Source organism: Lithobates pipiens, unplaced genomic scaffold (genome assembly GCF_037356315.1).
Source record: "Lithobates pipiens isolate NorthernLeopardFrog02 unplaced genomic scaffold, aLitPip1_a1.2 Scaffold_24, whole genome shotgun sequence".
Classification (NCBI taxonomy): domain Eukaryota; kingdom Metazoa; phylum Chordata; class Amphibia; order Anura; family Ranidae; genus Lithobates; species Lithobates pipiens.
Genome location: NW_027507786.1, coordinates 1,972,059 through 1,997,883, shown reverse-complemented (window position 1 = coordinate 1,997,883; position 25,825 = coordinate 1,972,059). Strand labels below are relative to the sequence as shown.

General features: G+C 44.1%; 1 protein-coding gene and 1 long non-coding RNA gene across 5 annotated transcripts in view; one reads left to right on the top strand and one right to left on the bottom strand.

The window, feature by feature from the left end:
* Positions 1 to 25,825, bottom strand: part of LOC143929603 (uncharacterized) — a 76,928-nt gene that overhangs the window by 26,094 nt on the left and 25,009 nt on the right. For all 3 annotated transcript variants that reach the window (XM_077453498.1, XM_077453497.1, XM_077453500.1), the window contains exons 3-8: positions 18,149 to 18,283; positions 14,177 to 14,285; positions 12,748 to 12,855; positions 6,531 to 6,626; positions 6,062 to 6,102; positions 3,538 to 3,582 (exon numbers count right to left, since the gene is read on the bottom strand). In XM_077453498.1, the coding sequence (XP_077309624.1) occupies positions 3,538 to 3,582; positions 6,062 to 6,102; positions 6,531 to 6,626; positions 12,748 to 12,855; positions 14,177 to 14,285; positions 18,149 to 18,250 (501 nt within the window). In that variant the 5' untranslated portion in view covers positions 18,251 to 18,283. The remainder of the gene's footprint in view (positions 1 to 3,537; positions 3,583 to 6,061; positions 6,103 to 6,530; positions 6,627 to 12,747; positions 12,856 to 14,176; positions 14,286 to 18,148; positions 18,284 to 25,825) is intronic.
* Positions 2,127 to 25,825, top strand: part of LOC143929604 (uncharacterized) — a 32,786-nt gene continuing 9,087 nt past the window's right edge. The window contains exons 1-2 of one of the 2 annotated variants that reach the window (XR_013262548.1): positions 2,130 to 2,240; positions 6,556 to 6,589. This is a non-coding gene — a long non-coding RNA (uncharacterized LOC143929604). Of the gene's footprint in view, positions 2,241 to 6,555; positions 6,590 to 25,825 lie in introns of both variants that reach the window. The other variant, XR_013262549.1, reaches the window with a different exon arrangement.

Below are 25,825 nucleotides of genomic sequence, written 5' to 3'. Positions count from 1 at the left end.
CTGCATGGCCGCGTAATTGCAAGGGCGTCAGTAGGGGAGAGCCTTTAAGCGGCTCTCCTGACGGGGGGGGGAGGGGTCTGCACTCAAAATCAGTGCAGTGAAGTGATTATTAGTGCCGCCCCATCAGTGATGCCCACCTGATATGCCCACCAGTGCCCATCAGTAAACAAATTATGTTAATGCTGTCACCACAGGATGGCACTGTGGACAGCACAGCAAGATATAATATGTAATGTCCTATAACTTATTCAAGACATTAGATTTGGAAAGAATGGACTTAATATCACACAATTTATTTGATTTATAACAAATGCATAGAGAGACAATTGGTAAAACACCAAAAACACCAGTGCCCATCAGTAATGCATGTCAGTTCAGTGCCATCTATCAGTGCCCATCAGTGCTGCATATCAGTGCCCGTCAGTGAAGGAGAAAATGTACTTATTTACTGAAAACTAAGAAAAACTAATTTTTTGGAAAATTTTTGGTGTTTTTCATTCAAATTATTCTCCGCGTCTACCACCTTTTGTACCACCACCCCCTCCCTTTAGAATGTAAGCTCTACGAGCAGGGTCCACCTGTCCCTTCTATATTGAACTGTATTGTAATTTTGCTGTCGCCGCTCTACATTTTAAAGCTCTGCATAAACTTTTGGCGCTATGTAAATCATGTATAATAATAATTCGTTTAGCAAAAAATAAAAACCCCAGTGGTGATTAAATACCACCAAAAGAAAGCTCTATCTGTGGGGAAAAAAAATGCTAAAAATTTTCATTTCGGTACAGCTTGCATGACCGCGCAATTGTCATTCAAAGTATCACAGCGATGATAGAAGAAAATTGGCCTGGGCAGGAAGGGGATAAAAGTGCCCGGTATTGAAGTGGTTAATCCGATTTTTCAGGGAAATGGAAAAAAAAAAAATCTCAATTTTACTCATCCCTAGTTTACTAGACTGTACTGCTGAAGGTCATAAGTGTAAGTAAAAACTTGAGGATTCCAGCCTTGTTGTCAGGTCACCCGAGACCAGGTGACAGATGCACTCCGTATGAGTCGGAAGTGCACCGCTAGGTAGTGGACCTTAGGACTGACTGCTGCGGATTGTACCCAGGGAGATTCAGGACACAAGTCTACAGGATCACTAACACAGATCCCAACGGAAGCTGGAGCATAGATTCCCCAGGGCGCGGAGTCTAAGGCTGCGTACACACGCGGGGACTGTTCGCCCAACTTTGTCTGTCAAACAGTTTCAGCAAACAGTCCGCTCAAACTTAGCATGGACGGACATGGCCACACACGACGAACGAACAGTTTGCTGAAACCGTGCGCGATGACGTGAACGGCACGTACGACGGGACGAAAAATACGACGTCCTATACACTGCATTATAACTTTCGGCGTGTAAATCCTTTCTGAGCATGCGCGGAACTTAGTTTGACGAACAAGCCTACACACGAGGGGACTGTTCGCTGAAACAAAGTTTCAGCGGACAGTTTTTCGGAATTTCCGAAAAACCTTGTTCAGCGGACTGTTCGCTGAAACTGTCCGCCGAAAGCCCACACACGGGCGGACTGTCCGCCGAAACACTGTTCAGCGGACAAAGTTGGCCGAACAGTCCCCGCGTGTGTACGCGGCCTAAGAGCCAGCGGGTGTTCACCAGAGCCTCTAGTGGTGAGGATGGACTTCGCTGCAGTCTGGCTCCAGGTCACGGCCCCTAGGGTCTCACAGCTCACACTCACAGTAGACTACAGGAGAAGGAAGCAGCAGGCTGGAACGACAAGAATAGTAAGGGGATAAGGTAGAGGTCAGGGCAACTAGCAGACAGGAACAACAGAGTACACGCCAAAGGTTCAGGTTCACAGGCAGACAGGGATGGTCAGGGAAATGCCAAAAGGTCAAGGTCACAAGCAGACAGGAATCATTGAGAACACGCCAAGGTCGGTAACAGAGACAAACATAGAGCACACGGCAAGCAGGAACCAGGAAGCCAAACACACAATGGTTGATCAGCCCTGATGGCTTGCAGTGCACAGGTTAATATAGGGTTCCCTGATAGGGCCTGGGGTGGAGCCATGCTTAGAGGAGAGGGTTATAAAAACCACCAGGTGGAAGTGGCTGGCCTCTTAGTCAGAACACGAGGGGAGGTAAGCAACCAGAGGAAGATCACTGCATAACCATGACACTTGTTCAGCCCACTACAAAAGATCCATTGTAACTTTTACTATCGCTTGTTCTGTAAAAAGGTAAATCATTGATTGTAAGCTTTCTGGACTTAAGAAATAGTATGTTTATCTAGTTTAAAGAATGTGTACAAAACCCGCACCCTGTTCAAAGCACCTACTAACCAGAATTATAAGCCTTATCACAAGTTCTAAGCGGCTGCTATGAACTCGCACTTGTGCACATGCAGTGTATAATCATGCTGAACTTTGCCTTCAAAGCTAATTAAAGTGGTTGTAAACCTTCACATATACCCAGTAAAGGGACTAGCTTCAGGCTAGATACACAGAGATGAAAAAAAACAAAATCCTACATAAATCGTACTTGTTTACCTGCAGCCGTCTCTCCTCTAACTACATTCAAAGTCCAGAATTTACACAGCATTTCTAAGCTTTAGAAGGCAAGGGGGCGAGGATCTGATGTCGCACACTGCACAGCGCACAGCATAGAACTGAGTGTAATATGAGACCTGAATGGAGAGAACAGTCCCCTCCCCCCTCTACATGATCTCTAGGAAACATGCACAGCTGAGGCTGGCAATCACCTGCTGTGAGCTGTAGGGGGCCAGACTGTCCTGGGATCCCTTGGTGTTGGCACAGACTGTAAGAAAAGACTCAGAGAGCAGAGGAATGAGAGAGCAGACAGAAATCATACTCATACTATCATACTAGTGCTTTAGGATTGAGGCAAGTACACACTATAGAAGGATATTCTTTGTTCTTTTTTCATTTCAGAGGTTTATTACCACTTTAAGGCTTCATGTACACTTAAACTACTTTGACCTCCATCCATGGGAAACCGCAAAATAAAGGGGCATGCTGGAAATTGATCAAACCCACTGCTCTTCCCAGCACTGTCACTGATCCCAGAAGTCCTAGGATCCCTGGGAGTTTTCTGTCTATTGATGGGTCCCCTCACCTTCTCAGTCCATGGTGTGCAGGCAGTAAGGAGATGATGTGCTGTAACCTCTAGCAACCAATCAGTAAGCAGTAATGATGTGCAATAACCTCTAGCAACCAATCAGTGAGCAGTATTGATGTACAGTAATCTCTAGCAACCAATCAGCAAGCATAAATCATGTGTTGTAACCTCTAGCGACTAATCAGAGAGCAGCAATGATACACTGTAACCTCTGGCAGCCCATCGCTGCCTGATCTGATTCAGTAAACTGATTTAGCTGCTATCTATTGTTTGCCTCAAAGCAGGTTGAGAGCAAAACTGCATGGGGGGGGGAGGGATTTTTGCCCAGGGTCCAATGAATATTAAAGCCGGCCCTGAATATAAGAACACTACATATATAGGTTTATAGAGGTAACATACTTCTTGAGCTCGAAGGTTGTCCACTCGCTCCTGAGCTGGTAGCCTCTGCAAAGAAATGAATAGGGGTTAGGGCAAATTGTGCAAATTTTTTTTTTTTTAATTGCTGTTTGAATGTTACAGCATCCGGCCACGGTCACGAATAATCCCTGCAATATGTCTAATTTATTTATTTCCTATGATCGTCAGCTCCATCTAGTGGACATAATTCTCCATTTACCTGATTTAGGTAGTTCAGCAAAATACCACACTATGACCACTAGGTGGAGCTGACAATCACAGGAAATAAACATATCAGACATATTATTCTTGACGGCTGTGCAAATGCTGCGAAATTCACACAGCATTTTTCTTTTTATAAATAGACCTCTCTTTGTATGGAAACCCAAAAGTTAGAACTGTCAATATATATTCCTTTTTACATATCCATTGTAGCATTGTCAGTTTGTGTCTTTGCTCCCTTAATTGGGATTCTCAGCACACCATGCCAAGGCAAGGGACGCCTGGAGTCCTGTCCTCAGCTGTGCTAATGCAGGTGATCCTGCCAGTAACGCATTTCCTGCCCCGGGTGACAACATTCAATCATTGTACTGTGTCTGTGGAGGAGAAGCAATGTCATCCTACAACAGTAAGTGTGTTAGGACCACAGATCCCCTCTCCACTTCTCAATTCTATAACATTGGGGAGAGTTGTTCTGTAGTTCACAAAGGAAAATTAAGGGTGGCTGACAACACTGTTTGGGATTTCAGTGCAGCAGAGGCAATGTTGTCAGCTTACTACAGTGCGTTTGAAGGTCTCAGACTTTTTGGCAGGATCAAAAGCCATTTTCCTGTACTTGCAAAGAGAAAAAACATTTTCATGCTTTGTTGAAATATATATATATATATATATATATATATATATATATATATATATATATATATATATATATATATCTATCACACACACACTCACATATATATATATATATATATATATATATATATATATATATATATATACCTTTATTATATACACTATCACTCTATATACAGTGTGTGTGTGTGTATATATATATATATATATATATGTGTATATATATATATATATATATATATATATACACACACTCACCGGCCCCTTTATTAGGTACACCTGTTCAATTGCTTGGTAACACAAATTGCTAATTAACCAATCGCATTGGCAGCAACTCAATGCATTTAGGCATCCAGATGTGGTGAAGACGACTTTCTGAAGTTAAAAATCAAGCATCAGAATGGGGAAGAAAGGAAATTTAGGTGACTTTGAACGTGGCATGGTTGTTGGTGGCAGACGGGCTGGTCAGAATATTTCAAAAACTGCTGTTCTACTGGGATTTTCTCTCGGGTTTACAGAGAATGGTCCGTAAGAGAAGATCCAATGAGCGGCAGTTGTGTGGAGAAAAATGCCTTGTTGAGGTCAGAGGAGAATGGGCAGACTGGTTTCAGATGATAGAAAGGCAACAGTAACTCAAATAACCACTCGTTACACCCAAGGTATGCAGAATACCATCTCTGAAAGTACAACACATCGAGTCTTGAAGCAGATGGGCTACAGCAGCCGAAGACCGCACTGGATGCCACTCCTGTCAGCTAAGAACAGGAAACTGAGGCTACAATTGGCACAGGATCACCAAAATTGGACAATAGAAGATTGGGAAAACGTTGCCTGGTCTGAGGAGTCTGGATTTCAGCTGCGACATTCAGATGGTCGGGTCAGAATTTGGTATAAACAACATGAAAGCATGGATCCATCCTGCCTTGTTTCAATGGTTCAGGCTGGTGGTGGGGGTGTAATGGTTTGGGGGAGATTTTCTTGGCACACTTTGGGCCCCTTAGTACCAATTGAGCATCGATTATACACCACGGCCTACCTGAGCATTGTTGCTGACCATGTCCATCCCTTTATGACTACAGTGTCCCCATCTTCTGATGGCTCCTTCCAGCAGGATAATGCACCATGTCACAAAGCTCCAATCATCTCACCACTGGACAATGAGGTCACTGTACTCCAATGGCCTCCACACTCACCACATCTCACCCAATGGCCTTCACACTCACCAGATCTCATCCAATGGTCTCCACACTCACCAGATCTCATCCATTGGCCTCCACACTCACCAGATCTCATCCAATAGAGCGCTTTTGGGATTGAGTGGAACGGGAGATTCCCATCATGGATGTGCAGCCGAAAAATCTGCAGCAACTGCGTGATGTTATCATGTCACTATAGAGCAAAATCTCTGAGGAATGTTTCCAACACCTTGTATCTATGCACGGAGAAGGAAGGCAAAAGGGGGTCCAACCCGGGACTAGCAAGGTGTACCTAATAAAGCAGCTGGTGGGTATATGTGTATATATATATATATATATATATATATATATATATATATATATATATATATATATATATATATATATATATATATATATATGGGGCTGCATCAATAAGTCCTTGAAAGTTACATTTTTTATAAAAATTTCACAGGCATAAACTTCAAAACTCTCACCTGATAGACTTCATTCCTAAGTTCAGCTAGTTTCCTTGCTTCTGCAAAAAAATAACAATCAGCAATCAGAAGATTGATGTTGGAGTCAGTGAAACCAATGGTGCCACATTGTTGGTGTCAGTGAAAGCCATGGTGCCTAATTGTTGGTGTCAGCGAAAGCGACGGTGCCTCATTGTTGGTGTCAGTGAAAGCAACGGTGCCACATTGTTGGTGTCAGTGAAAGCAACGGTGCCACATTGTTGGTGTCAGTGAAAGCAACGGTGCCTCATTGTTGGTGTCAGTGAAAGCAATGGTGCCTCACTGTTGATGTTATTAGGTGGAATAGTACCTCAAAAGTTGGACAAAGGCAAGCAAAGGGCCACATCCGGCCTTTGGTCTGCAGTTTGGAGACCAGCGGTTTAGACTGTAAGACAACTTTTTCTGTAATCTGTTCAGAAAGATAAGAAAATAGTCTGACAGATCATTTTACCTTTGATTTGTTTTCTTCGATATAGTAAGAAGACGACAACACAAGCGACGATGATTGTAGTAAGTCCGATGGAAACAAGTAATGCAACAGAGAGAGCTGCAAACAAAAAAAAAATAAATACAGATCCTTGTGTAAAAACATGAATTGTATATTTAAGGTTACAGAGGAAAATGTACAAAACAAATACAAAGAACGGTATTTGGCCACCGAGGTCATCCATAGTAGCAATCAAATGTGTACACAATAAGGCCCCTTTCACACTGACGTCCCGTTCAGGTCCGCCTGTCAGTTTTTCAGGCGGACCTGAACGGGTGCTCCATAGAGCTCTATGGAGCGTCGGATGTCAGCGGTGACAGGTCCGCTGACATCCGACTCGCTCCGATCCGAAAAAGTGTAACGGAGGAAAAAGCTATTTTTCCATCCGTCTGCGGATCGGATCGGGTGACGACGGGCACTGCGGTCCGTCGTCATCCGATCTCCCATAGGGGAGAGTGGCGCTGTGACAGGTCTGTCCCTGCGCAGTGTGCAGAGACAGAGCTGTCATTTCCCTGCTCAGCGGGGATCGGCGGAGTGATCCCCGCTGAGCAAGCGGATATCCACGGGGCGGATCAGAACTGATCCGCCCCGTGTGAAAGGACCCTAAAAGTGCTAAAAGATTTATACTTTTAAAAAACATTTTCCCACAGCACCCCAGAAAATACATGACGTCTGCAGGACACATGTGACCGCTGACATCATAGAGGTGAATGGAGGGTCCAATCAGGTCCGCCTGAAAAACTGACAGGTGGACCTGATCAGAAAGCCCGTGGGAAAGGGACCTTACAGGGTGGAGACAAACCATTAACCACTGACAAGGGTGCTTACAATGGCCAGCATATAATTAGTCAAGTCCATTTAAATCTACTAGTCTATCTAAAGCTGGCTACACATTTTTCTTTAGATACTTTTCCTTTAGAGATTTACCAAAACCATGTAATAGGAGGTCAAACCTAAACACTTTCAATTTGTATGGAATCGGGTAGGCGCTTCCACTACATAGTTGAAGGTAAATTTAGGAAATTGAACAACAAAACTTGTATAGTGTGTATCCACCGCAACACTACCCTCTCCCAGAACGACAATGCTGCTGTCCAAAGGTGTCTCCATTGCTCCTCCAGTCAGAGGCGTAACTAGAACCTTCAGGGCCCCCGATGCAAGACTCCTCAAAGGGCCCCTCTGACCCCCGAACAAGGCCCTTCCCAAGGAACCCGGTGGCGGAACGCCAGGGCTCAGTCACAAGGGTGAAGTTTGTGTGGTAGTTCTTTTTTTTTACAATTTTTTTTATAGTTTTTTTTTTTAGGATCCCCATTGGGGGGGCTTTGGTGAGATATCAGGAGTCTAAACAGATCTCTGATGTTTCACCTTTGAGATAGAGAAAGGAGATGGAGGACACAGCTCGTTTCTGCAGCCTCAGCTGCACAGAATGAATGGACAGGAATCTGTACAGAGCGTCCCATTCATAAACTGAAGCATAGTAAACAGTTTACTATGCTTCTGTTATTAAGAGACAGAGTCAGTGATTGGTACGGATCACTGACTCTCCTTTCAGAAAAGGCTTCATACTGACAAATCCCCCACAACAGCTGGCGGGGGAGGGGAGAACCCTGCAGAGCTGTGGGGATAAGGGGGAGGGGCAGGAAAAAGCTCAGGGGAGCTGGAGAGCACAAAGGGGGCTGAAGAGCACACAGAGGGGGGCTGAAGAGCACATAGGGGGGCTGGAGAGCACACAGAGGGAGCGGGAGAGCACCCAGAGGGGGGCTGGAGAGCACACAGAGGGGGGCTGGAGAGCACACAGAGGGGGGCTGGAGAGCACACAGGGGGGGCTGGAGAGCACACAGAGGGGGGCTGGAGAGCACACAGAGGGAGCTGGAGAGCACACAGAGGGAGCTGGAGAGCACACAGAGGGAGCTGGAGAGCACACGGGGGGGGGGGGCTGCAGAAAGAAGCGGCATAGGAGGAGCTGTGGGGGTGGCTGCATATAAAGGAACCAATCTCTCTCTATCCCGCCCCGCTTCTCCTCCTCTCCTTCCTGCAGGAGGAAAATGGAGAGATCGGTTCCTCTATGTCGGTGTTTCTCAATCTTTTTCCTGTCAGGGCGCCCTTGAAGTATACCCCTAGGTGAATGGCGCTGCACTGCAAGCACCCCGCAACTGTCTGCATTGCACGCAGCATAGTGATGTATTTAGGGGGTTAAAACAGGCGGTCCGGAGGCAACATACTGGCTGTCAAATACCTCTGAAAGCGATCTGAGCATTGATCGCTTTTCAGAGGAATGGCATTTTCTTGCTGGTATTCTGAACAAGCGGTAAAACAAACAAACAAAAAAAAATCAGTTCTGACTGTACACATATAAGGGATCAGGATTAAAAGCGCATACATAAAATGTGCACACACACATATATATAAAATACAAACACACATATAAACACATGCACACACACACACATACATGCATATACACATATATATATATATATATATATATATGTGTGTGTGTGTGCATGTGTTTATATGTGTGTGCATATATCCACCCCAGACTAATTTGCAGCCAAAGGACCAGGCCCCTTTTTGCGATTCGGCACTCCGGAGCTTTAACTGACAATTGCACGGTCGAGCGACGTGGCTCCCAAACAAAATTGACGTCCTTTTTTTTACCACAAATAGAGCTTTCTTTTGGTGGTAGTTTATCACCTCTGCGGTTTTTATTTTTTGCGCTATAAACAAAAATAGAGCGTCAATTTTGAAAAACATTTTTATATTTTTTACTTTTTGCCATAATAAATATCCCCAAAAAATATATTAAAAACATTTTTTTCCTCAGTTTAGACCGATACCTATTCTTCTACATATTTTTGGTTAAAAAAAACGCAATTAGTGATTATAGATTGTTTTGCGCAAAAGTTATAGCGTTTACAAAATAGATAGTTTTATAGCATTATTAATTATTTTTTTTTACTAGTAATGGTGGCAATCAGCGATTTTTATTGTGACTGCGACATTATGGCGGACACATCGGACATTTTTGGGACCATTGTCATTTATATAGCAATCAGTGCTATTTAAATGCACTGATTCCTGTGTAAATGACACTGGCAGTGAAGGAGTTAACCACTAGGGGGCGAGAAGGGGTTATGTGTGACGTTATGTGTTTTTTTTTATTGTAGGGGGGTGTGGCCTGGCATGTGACGTCATTGATTGTCTTTCCCTATATCAGGGAACAGACGATCGGTGACAGCCACACAGGGAAGCACGGAGAGAGGTTTGTTTACACAGACCTCTCCTCGTTCTTCAGCTCTGTGACCCGATCGCGGGACACCAGCGGCGATCGGGTCCGCTGGTTCCCGGGGCCACGGAGCTCAGGACCGAGTCGGGAGCGCGCCGGTGGCGGCTCGCTCTCGACCCATGGCTGGGCACTTAAAGAGCAACATACCTGTACGTGCTTGTGCCCAGCCGTGGCATTCTGCCGTCGTATATGTGCAGGAGGCGTTCCTTAAGCAGATATATACAGTATATGTGTGTGTGCGCATGTAAGCACACACATATATAAATGCACATATGCACACACATATAAACACACACATACTGTATATATAAGCACACATATATAAATGCGCACACACATACATGCACACACACACATACATGCACACACACACACACACACACATACATGCACACACACCACTAGCGCACGGTCAGGTCGGAATCTGATGACATCAGCACTGTGTAGACAAACAGTTTCACATGATCAGGAGCCCAGCCTACCGGGCATCGGGCATCACTGCCCATCTAAAGCACCAGCTCCTGATGACATAAATGAGTTTAACATGACCTTCTTCTAAACAAAACCCTCAAACACTCAACTCAACCAAACCAAGCAGAATCCCTCTAATGGAGGATGTCTACTCCAGGAGACAGGGAAAGTAAGACCGCTGTCCTCACACTAAGGACTCATTCACATGGGCATACCGATCTGTACACCGTGTGAAGGTGCGTCACCAGCTGCCCAGGATGCATAGGTGTCCCTTGCAGAGACGTGCTGGTAGTCCTTTGATTCAATGACTGGCTGCACGGACCTCCACAGACCATCACATGCATCTCGGCATGTACATCCACGTGTGTCCGATACACAGATCAGAACGCAATCTGTACGCATCCTGATCCGTACATCGGACCCTCACCGATGTGCACTCAGCAATGCACAGGGAAGTCCATACAGCCAGCCAACCACCTGTCATTAATTCTATGGGGCTGCCTGAACCCCTCTGCAAGGGGCACCTAGGGGCATCCCAGGTGGGTGAAGATGGCCCTTCACACGAGCGTACAGATAAGTACAACCAGTATGAATGAAGCCCTAAAAGGAAAATATACATACAGTGCCTTGCGAAAGTATTCGGCCCCCTTGAACTTTTCAACCTTTTGCCACATTTCAGGCTTCAAACAAAGATATAAAAATTTTATTTTTTGTGAAGAATCACCAACAAGTGGGACACAATTGTGAAGTGGAACGAAATCTGTTGGATATTTTAAACTTTTTTAGCAAATAAAAAACTGAAAAGTGGTGCGTGCAAAATTATTCGGCCCCTTTACTTTCAGTGCAGCAAACTCACTCCAGAAGTTCAGCGAAGATCTCTGAATGATCCAATGTTGTCCTAAATGACTGATGGTGATAAATAGAATCCACCTGTGTGTAATCAAGTCTCTGTATAAATGCACCTGCTCTGTGATAGTCTCAGGGTTCTGTTGAAAGCGCAGAGAGCATCATGAAGACCAAGGAACACACCAGCAGGTCCGTAATACTGTTGTGGAGAAGTTTAAAGCCGGATTTGGATACAAAAAGATTCCCCAAGCTTTAAACATCCCAAGGAGCACTGTGCAAGCGATCATTTTGAAATGGAAGGAGTATCAGAGCACTGCAAATCTTCCAAGACCTGGCCGTCCCTCTAACTTTCAGCTCAGACAAGGAGAAGACTGATCAGAGATGCAGCCAAGAGGCCATGATCACTCTGGATGAGCTGCAGAGAACTACAGCTGAGGTGGGAGAGTCTGTCCATAGGACAACAATCAGTGGTACACTGCACAAATCTGGCCTTTCTGGAAGAGTGGCAAGAAGAAAGCCATTTCTCAAAGATATCCATAAAAAGTCTTGTCTAAAGTTTGCCACAAGCCACCTGGGAGACACACCAAACATGTGGAAGAAGGTGCTCTGGTCAGATGAAACCAAAATCCAACTTTTTGCCCACAATGCAAAACGATATGTTTGGCGTAAAAGCACACAGCTCATCACCCTCAACACACCATCCCCACTGTCAAACATGTTGGTGGCAGCATCATGGTTTGGGGCCTGCTTTTCTTCAGCAGGGACAGGGAAGATGGTTGAAATTGAGGGGAAGATGGATGCAGCCAAATACAGGACCATTCTGGATGAAAAACCTGTTGGAGTCTGCAAAAGACCTGAAACTGGGACGGAGATTTATCTTCCAACAAGACAATGATCCCAAACATACAGCAAAATCTACAAAGGAATGGTTCACAAATAAACGTATCCAGGTGTTAGAATGGCCAAGTCAAAGTCCAGACCTGAATCCAATCGAGAATCTGTGGAAAGAGCTGAAAACTGCTGTTCACAAACGCTCTCCATCCAACCTCACTGAGCTCGAGCTGTTTTGCAAGGAAGAATGGGCAAGAATTTCAGTCTCTCGATGTGCAAAACTGATAGAGACATACCCCAAGCGACTTGCAGCTGTAATCGCAGCAAAAGGTCGCTCTACAAAGTATTAACGCAAGGGGGCAGAATAATTTTGCACGCCCCACTTTTTCATTTTTTTATTAGTTAAAAAAGTTTCAAAAATCCAATAGATTCGTTCCACTTCACAATTGTGTCCCACTTGTTGGTGATTCTTCACAAAAAATAAAAATGTTATATCTTTATGTTTGAAGCCTGAAATGTGGCAAAAGGTTGAAAAGTTCAAGGGGGCCGAATACTTTCGCAAGGCACTGTATATTAAAAGACTAAAAAAGGACCCAAAACCTTTATAGTTTTTCTTTAAGATAATGAAATTGAGAAAAACTTCTATGGTACCTAATATCTGGGCTGAGGCTGAAGACATAGAGCAATTGTTAGTGAACAGTCAAGTAATAATGATTGAGATGATATGAAAAGCACAGAGTAACGTACAATCATCAGGACCCCCATTGGCCTTAGGGTGAGGGGTACCAATATCTTCACACACGGTGTCGGAGGTCGGTGTACATTCCGCTTCTCTCGTACTGACCTTCAGGACAGCTGGAACCAGACAAGAACAGACTGGTCATGTAATACATAGTCCTCCAAATACAAATAACTCAGATACTAACCGAACATTCTATACTCACAAACCTACACTATATTACCAAAAGTATTGGGACACCTGGCTTTACACGCACATGAACTTTAATGGCCTCCCAGTCTTAGCCCTTGTACACACGGTCGGACATTCCGACAACAAAATCCGTCGGATTTGGTCAAAACTGGTGTTGCATACACACGGTCGGACAAAGTTGTCGGAAAATCCGATCGTACGGAACGTAATGACGTTATTTCGTTACGACGGACTACGTTCAGGCTAGTAGCCAATAGCTTTGGTCTAGGAATTTGATCTGAGCATGCGTGGCACTTTGCTGATCGGAATTCTCTACACACAAATGGACAAAGTCCGATCGGATCATGTTGTCGGAAGTTTTATAGCCCAGCTCTAAACTTTGTCCGTCGGGTATTCCGACGGAAACAGTCCGATGGAGCCCACACACAGTAGGATTCTTTGACAACACGGTCCGATCGGACCATTTTCCGTCAGAATGTCCGACCGTGTTTACAAGGTCTTAGTCCGTAGGGTTCAATATTGAGTTGGCCCACCCTTTGCAGCTATAAACTCCTCTGGAAAGGCTGTCCACAAGGTTTAGGAGTGTATCTATGGGAATGTTTGACCGTTCTTCCAGAAGCCATTTGTGGGGTCAGGCACCGATGTTGGACGAGAAGGCCTGACTCGCAGTCTCCGCTCTAATTCATCCCAAATGTGTTCAATCTGGTTTGAGGTCAGGACTCTGTGTAGGCAGTCAAGTTCCTCCACCCCAACTCGCTCATCCATGACTTTATGGCCCTTGCTTTTTGAATCACGTGTCCAGGTTTCAAGCGGACTGAAACCCAGACACGTTATTCAGATATTCAGGTGTGTGCTGGGTGTTCCTCGGCACACCCTAATTAGCCCATGTGCATTAGCATTATCCAGGAGTGGCACCAAGTGGATGGTTTGGGGTGCCAGTGGCGAGTGTAAATGCCCATATTGTATTAAAGGCTAGGTTCAACCATTGTAACACAATAGACTCGTATTTAGAGTGTAGCATAATATGCTCCCAATCAACTATCTCCCACCATCGGAGCCTCCTCCATGTGACAGCAGGTGGCGTTCATGTGTGTTTAAGCTTTGGGGTGCACACCTTAATGCAACAGGCTGCGCACACCTATTGTGCGGGTAAAGGCAGGTGCCCCCAATACTTTTGACAATACAGTGTATATCAGTGAACTGTTTGACCATCTATGACCACCCCTTGTATATGGTGAGGGTTACCTGGTACATTTCTTGCAGTAGAGGTGGCAGTTATCAGTGCAGAAGGTGTTCGGTTTGCACTGACACCGATAATCTTCAGTGGCTGTACAATCTGCGACTTGGACCTGATCTATGGGGAAAAAAAAACACATATTCAGTAAGCACACGCAGACTCATTGATACATTTTTTTGAAAGTGCACCTGTCATTTTGCAGCAGACATTCTACAATGAAAGGACGGTAATGCCGCGTACACATGACCGGACTTTTCGACAGCAAAGGTCTAACGGAACGAATCCACCGGACAATTCGATCTTGTGTGGGCTCCATCGGACCTTTGCTGTCTAAAAATCAGACAGACTTTAGATTTAAAACATGTTTTAAATCTTTCCGATGGACTCGAGTCCGGTCGAAAAATCCGCTCGTCTGTATGCTAGTCCGACAGACGAAAACCGACGCTAGGGCAGCTATTGGCTACTGGCTATAAACTTCTTTATTCTAGTCCGGTCGTACGTCATCACGTTCGAATCCGTCAGACTTTGGTGTGCTTGTTTTTGGTCAAGTCCGTTTGTTCGGAAAGTCCATCGGAACGCCGCGGAAAGTCTGTCGGGAAGACCGTCGGACCTAGTCCGTCGAAAAGTCTGGTTGTGTGTACGCGGCATAAGAAAGCATTGCTTTTTTTTATCAGTGTTTCTTTAAAGCCCGGCCTTGGGCAAAAAATGTTCCCATGCAGTGGGGCTGTGCCCTTATTACATGGGTTAGCTGCTTGGTTTTGTCTAGGGCAGGGATATGTAATTAGCGGACCTCCAGCTGTTGCAGAACTACAAGTCCCATGAGGCATAGCAAGACTCTGACAGCCACAAGCATGACACCTAGAGACAGAGGCATAGTTTTGCAACAGCTGGAGGTCCGCTAATTGCAGATCCCTGGTCTAGGCAATGGAAGAACACAGATATACTTACCCGATCCTCCAATCCTCCGCACACAAGACCGGTGTCTGCAGCACCTGCCGCCCTCCCTGTGGTCTAGCGGTCTTGTGCGGTGGACTGTTCCTAATGTCATGGATATGAGGACATCAGGAACGATCCACCATTGGAACACAGGGAGTGCTGTTTGCTGGTGGAGTGGAGGCTCGGGTGAGTGTGGACACGGCTCAACTGTACAGGAAAACCTTTCTTTGCAGGCGTCGGGCTTTAAAGTGACACTAAATAAAATTCTTATTTTCCAGAAATGATTCATACACACCAACCACTTCATGGGCCTGTAATCTATTTTTCATGAAATCTTTATTTTTAGGCCCGGTTCACACTGATGCAAGAATCACACCGACATTGGAGGGCATGTGACATCAGAAGTCAGACCCCATTCAGTGCAATGGAACCGTTCTAATCAGTGCGACTTGAGGCGCTCCGACTTAGAAGAAGGATCCTGCGCTACTTTTGATATGACTTGCATTGATTTCTGTTAAAGAAGCAGCATGCAAGTTTTGCAAAGAATTTGCGATGGGGTCCGACTTCAAATTCGTGCGGAAGTCACGGGCAGTGTGAACCCGGGCTTACTGAGTTTTTCTGCCTCCTTGTAATGTCCTTTTCCCCCTCGCAACTCCAGTGATCTTCACTTGCTTTCAGGTCTCGTGCCCAGCAGCTGTCTTGCTGCATTGTGCCCACAGGAGGTTGCCCGCTTGGCACAATCACCATTCAGAGAATGTTTTGCATTTTTTTCATTGACAAAGAAGTGATCTTGACATGGAGCAGCCTCTCCCCCCCCCCCCCCCCCCCCCCACATCCAATCAGAGAACATACTTCTGATATTGACCCTGATGTAACAAGGGATACTGATATGGACTCTGATGTAACAAGTGTCTTTGAAATGGACCCTGATGTAACAAGGGACTCTGATAGGGACCCTGATATAACAAGGGACTCTGATAGGGACCGTGATGTAAGGAGGGACTCTGATAGGGACCCTGATGTAAGGAGGGACTCTGATAGGGACCCTGATGTAAGGAGGGACTCTAATAGGGACCCTGATGTAAGGAGGGACTCTAATAGGGACCCTGATGTAGGGAGGGACTCTGATATGGACCCTGATGTAAGGAGGGACTCTGATAGGGACCCTGATGTAAGAAGGACTTCTGATATGGACCCTGATGTAACAAGGGATGCTGATATGGACTCTGATGTAACAAGTGTCTCTGAAATGGACCCTGATGTAACAAGAGACTCTGATAGGGACCCTGATGTAAGGAGGGACTCTGGTGGGGACTCTAATACTGTACAGAAATGTCACCCCCAGCTGGCAGGGTTTATAGACATCCATGCACTAGATTATAAATGAAAAGTGCTAATGCGCTTCACCTCACTAATGAATGTGTAGGGAAAAAAACCTAAAAAATGTGTAAAGTCAATATATGTAAATATATATAAATATATAAGTGTGTGGAAGCAGCCGGCAAGAAATAGTGATCTCAGCACTAAAAGTAATATAAATAAAAATAAATAAATTGCGGCGCTGCCAGCAAAATAAACTCAAAAGGAAAAAAATAATGTCTCAAAACATATATGGTGAAAAAAGTGAATCCACCTCACTAAGTGATAGATGTGCAATATAGTGCAATCCAATGTAGTATCTAATACAATAATAAATGTGCATAAATAAAACGATCATGCATAAAAAATGACACAATCAGAAATAGCAAAAAAGTGGTTGAAATTATATGTGCAAACAATGCAATAAGCAATAGGTAGTGCTCCTTAATTCAAGTCCATGCAATTGCTTCGTGAACATACATCAAAGTCCATGCACAAAAAAGTGACTTCCAAACACGTGATTGTCCAGCGACTAACTTCAGAGCCAAACAGGTGCACCCCAGTTTCCCCCAGCCTCTCACCTCAAATGCTTAGTATACAGACACTGTATGCAAGCGGAAGCTAATCCATCATCATCCGTCCAGCAGATAGTATACACCTGTACAATCCTTTCCCAGGTTCTTCACATAGCTCCCATTATAGTGGGCGGTACATAGAGCATGGAATAAAAGGACAGAGGGGCTCTCATGTGTAGTATTTGAATATAGCGATTTAATAAGATAAATAGTCACTTAATCAAAGTAGAAAACAGCGAGTAACGTAGTACAATCCGAACTTTTTCAAAGGGTGATTACCCTTTGAAAAGTCACGAGGTCATGACGCAACGCGTCAGGGAAGAGCTGTGTTACACTCATTACTTACGGTCGCGGCCGAGACCGGAAGTTCGGATTGTACTACGTTACTCCTGTTTTCTACTTTGATGTAAGTGACTATAATGGGAGCTATGTGAAGAACCTGGGAAAGGATTGTACAGGTGTATACTATCTGCTGGACGGATGATGATGGATTAGCTTCCGCTTGCATACAGTGTCTGTATACTAAGCATATGAGGTGAGAGGCTGGGGGAAACTGGTGGCTTTTGGCTCTGAAGTTAGTCGCTGGACAATCACGTGTTTGGAAGTCACTTTTTTGTGCATGGACTTTGATGTTTGTTCACGAAGCAATTGCATGGACTTGATTAAGGAGCACTACCTATTGCTTATTGCATTGTTTGCACATATAATTTCAACCACTTTTTTTGCTATTCTGATTGTGTCATTTATTTATGCATGATCGTTTTATTTATGCACATTTATTATTGTATTAGATACTACATTGATTGCCCTATATTGCACATCTATCACTTAGTGAGGTGGATTCACTTTTTTTCAACCATATATGTTTTGAGACAATATTTTTTTTTCCTTTTGAGTTTATTTTGCTGGCAGCGCCGCAATTTATTTATTTTTATCCATGCACTAGATTGTTGTTCTGTCAATAATACTGAAATCCCACATTTAAGTTGTACCCGGACCGACAGCAAGACAAAAAGTCAGAAAAATATTTCTGATACCTTGTACTAAAGACAGCTCTTTACGGTAAAACAGTATGATCTAAATATCCATAACTTTACTATGAAAATCTACCATCAAATCTACAGGGGTGACATGCCAAGCACCACTCCATTCCATGGGGTCCGGCAGCGAAATCCTTCCCTGGAGTACATGGTAAACATGACCCCGGACCATGGTTCACAGTGCAATGAGAGGAGACATATGTTCCTAGGAGAGATCACAGACACATCATAGGGTTAAACAATTGAAGGACTCATATTTTATATAGGAGAACTATAACAGATAGATAGATAGATAGATAGATAGATAGATAGATAGATAGATAGATAGATAGATAAGAGTATCTCACAAAAGTAAGCACATTCCACACGTTTTTGTAAATATTTTAAATTTGGTGGTGTTATCGCTCTCACTCTCTTAGACCCCATTCACACCTGAGCGTTTCTATTATTCTCAATGGAGATAGTTCACATCTCTACTCCAAGTTACCTGAAGCCGAACGCCTGAAGCTTTTTTTTTTTTATTTTTTTTATTTAATCTTTATTAAATTTTCAGACTATACAAAACACCTTTTTCAAATAAAATTGCCAACAGTTCATTACATATTCCTTCCAACCAGGAGTCTGGGTTTTAAAGTGCCAGGAAGAAGGGGGCAATAAGTATACATCCATACAACGAGTATAATTTAATAAGAAGAACAGAAAAAAAGGAAAATGAAAACATTATCTAGACAGTACTATAACCCCCTTTACCCCTCCTCGACTCTTTTTACTCTTCCAACATTTTTCCTATTAATATACCCCCCTCCCTCCTTCCCTCCCTTTATATCTTTACAACCCCCCCTCCCCCTCTCAAGTGTATATATTTGTGCTTTTAACCTTCAATGTAACATACTTGTGTTGTAATGTGTTGTAGTAATTCTAATACCTTTATTAGCCTCTACCCTACCCGCACCCAGTTCCCATCCCCCCCCCCTTCTCTACTCCCTTTTCCTAATGTGTTTTAGACTGGGGTATGCATCTCTACTAACCAATCTCGCCAGTTTCTGTTAAACTCTTTTAGGTTATTTCGTTTTGCATATACCGCTCTCTCCTTACATAGATATTCGTTTACAGCGCTCACCCAATCCTCTATTGTAGGAGCTAGATTTGATTGCCATCTTCTAGCAATCATTCTTCTAGCTTGAAATAGGCATCTTAGAATTACGATAGTTACTCCCTTTCTCTCTGCTTTCTCGTCTCTATATCCCAGGATACACACTATGGGGTTTGATTCTATTACCGTCCTAAAGACTCTGCTTAGTGTTTCTACCACTCCTTCCCAATATCTAAATAATTTAGGACATTTCCAGAGCATATGTATTAAATTTCCTGTCCCCCCACACCTAGGACAGCAATCGTCTGCTCTCTTACCAAATCTAAATAATCTCTGGGGGGTATAATAAGCTCTATTAATTACCATCAAGTGAGATATCTTATGGGGGGGAGAGACTGAGACTTTTGGACATGCCTCTAGAATATTTTTCCACTGCGCTCGTGTTATATTACCTATGTCTTGCTCCCATTTCCCTTTCTCAACCCTCCCTTTCTTCTCACAATTAATCTGTGCACCCAACTGGGCATAAAATTTAGATATTAATCCTTTAGTGGGTCCTACTTGTGCTACTAGATGTAACAGGGACAGTTCTTCCCATGTTGATACTACATTTCCAAGCTGGGTCTTTAAAGCGTGCCTTACTTGTATATAAGCATAAAACGACTTTTGTGGTAACTTAAATTCTTTTTGTAATTGTTTAAAAGATTTAAAACCCCTACCTCCATATAGCTGACTCAACCTTACAATACCACATTTTTCCCATTCTACAATTTTTCCAACCCACCATATTTCTTGTAGCTTCTTATTATTCCAAAGGGGTGTAAACTTTGTTATTTTACTGTATCCCATTTTTTTTTTAACTATATCCCATAGTTTTATCATCATTTTTACTGTGGGGCATCTATACTGGAATGAATCCGCTTCCAGGGTCTCAATCAACGTTCTATGCGGGGAGCCTATTAATACTAATATCCCGTTTGGGGTTCCACCATTCACCTCTTCTATTCCCCCTAACTGTTGTAATTGGGATGACCAAAAATAGCACTCCGGGTGGGGGACTGCGAAACCACCTTCCTCTCCCGGTAGCTGGAGCATCCGCAACCTCAATCTAGCCTGTCCTCCCTTCCATATTAATTCCCTAAACAGCATCTCGATCTTATTAAACCAACATCTATTAATCCATATAGGGGAATTATGCAATATGTATAAAAGTTGGGGCATCCATATCATTTTTATCAGGTTGCATCTACCGGCCACCGAGAGAGGCATTCTCTTCCATATAGCAATTTTTTGTTTAAACTTAACCACTAATGGGACTAGATTATAATTTATATACTGGTTAGGATCCCTTGTCAGGGTTACTCCCAGATATTTCAGCTTATCTACTGTTGCCATTTGGGGGATTCCCAGGGCTGTTTGTTGACCAGTTGGGTCTAACGGAAGACATTCCGACTTTTCCCAATTAATCTCCAGTCCTGTGAAGCCTCCAAACCCTTGCACCAATCCTATTGCCTTTGGCAGTGAGTGCCTCATATCCCCCAGAAATAACAGGATATCATCTGCATAGAGAGAGATTTTTTCCTCCCCCGTTTTTCTCAAAAATCCAACTATTTCCCGGTTTGCTCTGATTGCACATGCCAAAGGCTCTATAGCCAACACAAAGAGCAGGGGCGACAATGGGCACCCCTGCCTCATCCCTCTCCCCAGCTCTATTTTATCAGAGAACTCGTTATTAATTTTTAATCTAGCGCTAGGTTTATCGTATAGCATCCTAATCCATCCTATAAAAAAAGGACCCAGGCCAAATTTCTCCAAGACTTTCCATATATATCCCCATTCTACACTATCGAATGCTTTCATTACGTCCAATGCCACAACTGCCCCCGGGGTATCATTATCCGTTGGGATCTGAAGATTCAAGAACGCTCTTCTAATATTTATACTAGTTGACCTATTGGCAATGAACCCTGTTTGGTCCGTATGGACTAATCTTGCTATAACTCGATTAAGCCTAATCGCTAGAACCTTATCAGTATCTTTGTATCAGTGCACAAGAGAGAGATTGGTCTATATGCTGCTACATCTAGTGAGTCCTTTCCTTCTTTGTACAGCAAGATTATAACTGCCTCCATCATTGATGGTGGCAGTTTACCCTCCCCATATGCTCCTCTTAACATCTCCAGAAGCTCAGGAAGCAGTATCTCGCCATAGTTTTTATAAACTTCAATCGGTAGCCCATCTGGCCCAGGCGATTTCTGATTTGGCATACTCGCAACTGCTTCCTGAAGTTCCTTCAGAGTTATAGGGGCTTCCAGTTCTTCTCTTTCTTCTTGTGTCAGACATGGTACCTCTAGGTGGCCTAAAAATGTTTCCATCTGCTCATCCATCCCCACTTTTTGTGCAGTATAAAGTTTTTTATAATATCCTCCAAATACTTGACATATATTCCCAGTTTCCGTTATAACTTCTCCCTCAGTTGTCCTAATCGCCGGGATTGAAGAGGGGCCCATGTTGTTCTTCACCAGTTGTGCTAACATTTTTCCCATACTTTCCCCTTCAGCAAGGGAGACTTGCCGATGTAACTGATGTTGTATCTCCACTTTCTTCAGGGTTATTAACCTAAATTCTTCTTGTTTGTCTAACCAGATTTTTTTCTTACCCTGGATGGGGTCACTAATAAAATCTCTTTCAGCCTCCAGCACTTCTCTACCTATTCTTACCTCCTGCTCCTTGGATTTTCTATTTATTTTTGCTATTGATTGGATCAGCAGACCCCTCAGGTAAGCTTTCAGAGTATCCCATAGGATCCCTGACCTTACTGTACCCCGATTATTTTTTAGAAATTCTTTTAGCTCCCACTGGATTCTCTCAGGGCGTTCTTCCGTCTCTTTTTTTATTAGTTCCAACCAAAGCGGGTTCAATTTCCACGCCCTCTGTACCCTTCGTTCTCTCATTTTCAATGCTACTATCACTGGAGAATGATCTGAAATCCCCCTGGGCTGGTATTCAATCTTTTCCACCATTTGTAGGGCAAGGTCATTCCCCAGTATCATATCAATCCTGGATAGTGTAGAATGCGCTACCGAGTGACAACTATACTGCCGGACTCCTGGATTCCCGGTTCTCCATAAGTCCAGCAGTCCTACCTCTTCCAGGTACTGACCCATTCTCCCCTGCCCAACCGATTCCACCAGTTTTTTTTCTGGGAATCTATCAACTTTAATATCTAAAACCGTATTGAAATCCCCTACTATTATTATAGGAACACCATCTATCCCAACTAGGAAGTCCTGTAATTTAAAAAGCACTTCCATTTTGAATGGTGGGGGAATATAAATATTTGCCAGCATGCATTCTCTATTTTCAATTAAACAGTGTAAGAAAATGTATCTACCCTTTTCATCCAGGCTAACCCGCTTACATACAAAATTCACCCCTGTTCTTACCAGGACACTCACCCCTCTACTATATGTCGAGTAAACAGAATGGTATTGAGATTGGTATTTTCTACTCTGCAACCGGTATATTGTATCTCTATTTAAATGAGTCTCCTGCAGACATAACAACCCTGCTCCATATCCCTCCAACCTTGAAAGCACCGCTTTTTGTTTCACCTGCGTCCCCAGGCCCCTCACATTCCAGGAGCCTACCTTAATTTTTCCATCCTGCATTAACACCAATAGATGAAAAAGGGAAGTGAAACAGGATGGAGAGAGGATACGATGAACAGTCTTATGAAAACACTGCTAGGATCCACTCCCACCCTTTTAATTAAATTATACCAACCTCCCCTATTATTAAACCACAGTATACCGTATATACTCGAGTATAAGCCGAGATTTTCAGCCTCTTTTTTGAGGCTGAAAGTGCCCCCCTCGGCTTATACTCGAGTCATCGCTGTCTGCCTGCTCGATCAGCGTGTCGAGCAGACAGACAGCGGCCATTCTATTCTAATTCAAAAGCCGCGCCTCCGGCTCCGCCTTCGCCTGTGATAGGCGGAACACTGAATTTCCCAGCAGCCTGTGTTCCGCCTATCACGGACATCCGCTCATCCTCGTACTACGGACGAGGATGAAAGGATGGCCGTGATAGGCGGAACACAGACTGCTGGGAAATTGTGTTCCGCCTATCACAGACAGGGAGGCGCGGCATTTGAACAGGAAAATGGGCGCCGACGAAGAGCGGTGATCCTGGGACGGGACCGGACGGAGGCTCGGCTCGGCTCGGGACGGGACGGGACCGGACGGAGTCTCGGGACGGGACGGGACGGGACCGGACGGAGGCTCGGCTCGGGACGGGACGGGACCGGACGGAGGCTCGGGACCGGACGGAGGCTGGGGACACAGGTAGGCTGGACACACAAGGCCTCACACACACACACACACACACACACACACACACACACACACACACACACACACACACACACACACACACACACACGGATGGACACACACACAGGGATGGATGGATGGATGGACACACAGGGATGGACAGGCATATCTCACCCTCGGCTTATACACGAGTCAATAGGTTTCCCAGTTTTTTGGGGGTAAATTGGGGGCCTCGGCTTATACTCGGGTCGGCCTATACTCGAGTATATACGGTAACAATAAATTTCCCAAACATCATCATTATTTCATATATTATGTGTCTCTTAACGTGAATTATACTATATAATTGTTTATTACCATTTTTCCCCGTGAAACCAACAGATTTTCCTTGTTTTTTACCACCCCATATTTTACCACCCCTAACTTTGTATCCTTTCTTTATTTGGATTATCTCCTGAACTTCTTCTAGTGCAAACATATATTTTTTTCCCACCCTCAACCTCCCCCCTTTTCTTCCCTCCCCTCCCATTCTACCCCCTCCCCCACCTTCCCAGGTGTTACCCAAGGGGCTATTAGTGACCATATACCACTCTCTTCACAACCTATTCACCACCCACACCTGTTACCCTCGCTGTGTGTTGCCTCCCTCCCACCCCCCCCCTTTCACACAAAAAAAAAAAAAAAAAGAACCATGCATACTATACCCCCCCAACTCTTCCTATCTTCCCAGCACCCTCCTAGCCACGGTCCCCAGGGGCTAAAATTTTTCTTTATTTTCCTCTATCCATTTTTCCACTTCCATTGGGGAGCAGAAAACCTGAGTATGTCCTAGAGCATTAATCCGTAACTTTGCCGGATAAAGAAGAGCATATGACACACTAAGCTTCTGTAGCTTGCGTTTCACCTGAAAGAACTCTGCCCTTTTTCTCTGGAGTTCTGGGGAAAAATCAGAGTATAATGAAATTCTAACACCCCTATACAATACATTCCCCATTTCCCTTGCTTTCCGTAATAACACCACTTTAACTTTATAATTGAGTAATTTCATCAGTAATGGCCTAGGGCGCCCCCCCTCAGGTGGGGCTCTAAAGGGTACCCTATGTGCCCTCTCTATAGAAAATGTTGTCGAAAAAGCCTCCCTTCCGAACAGATCAACCAAAAGATGCTCCATAAATTCAGCAGAGTTTACACCCTCGCTTTTTTCAGGAAGTCCCACTATTCGCACATTGTCCCTCCGGAGCCTGTTTTCCATTTCTTCCATTCTTGTACTATAACTACTAAACTGCTCCTTCAAGCCTTCTACTTCTTTAATTAAGAAGGTTGTATCATCTTCTAGTCTACTAGTCCTCGTCTCGAGTTCGGTCGTTCTTTCCACCACTTTCTGTAGGTCTTGCCTTACCACTAGTAGATCCTCCTTCACTCCCTTCATTTGTTTACAAAGTTCTTTCAGAGAGATGTTACATGCATTTACGGCCAATAGCACGTCCTTTATAGTTGGCTCTTTTTCTATCAAGGGGGAGTCGCCTGTTATAGTTTCTGTATGCTGTTCCCCTGCATCCGCATTTTTATTTACTGAGGATTTTGCCCCTGCTCCAGCCTGCGTATTAATATTAATGTTTGACTGTCCCATACTTTTCCTTTCGGTCATTACACCTTGCTGCACCTTTGACTGTCCTTTTTTTGCAGGAGTCTGAGAAGACTGTGCAGGGTTATGAGCATATTGTTCTAATTTGGCTGCTGTGGCGGACTGTTGCGAACTTTTTTCCCCCCTTTCTTTTGCTGAGCGCAGGTGCTGCATATTACTTTCCCTTTCTCGCCGCTTCCTTCAGAACAATCCTGGGTATAGCACAGTTTAAAAGGATTTTAACCCTGCCGCCCACCAAACAATAAACTTTAAATGCGGTGAAAGCCGTTTCCCAGTGTACATTTCAGGTATCACAGACTCTTCCTGTTTTCTTGATTTTTCTAGGCTTCAAAACACCACACACTTTTATTTTGCTCACATCAGCTCGTGTACCGTTCAGCCCGTTATTACCCAGACACCGTCCTTCAATTAATACATATAGTTCAGTTGTTACATTAGCGCAGTACTGAGCTGGACTCACAGTCAGTCCACAGACCACAGGTTCCCAAAGTCTGATTTTCCTGAACACTGCATACAAAATGTTCGGGGGTTTGTTTCCCCTTTTTTTTTTTCTCCTATAACAGCCTCACACACAGGGCGGTAGAGTCCGGGCATCCAAACATCCAGAGGGAGAGGAGGAAAAAAAAAAAAAAAAGAAAACTAACAGGGGGATACAGGACTTTCTTACCCCCTTCG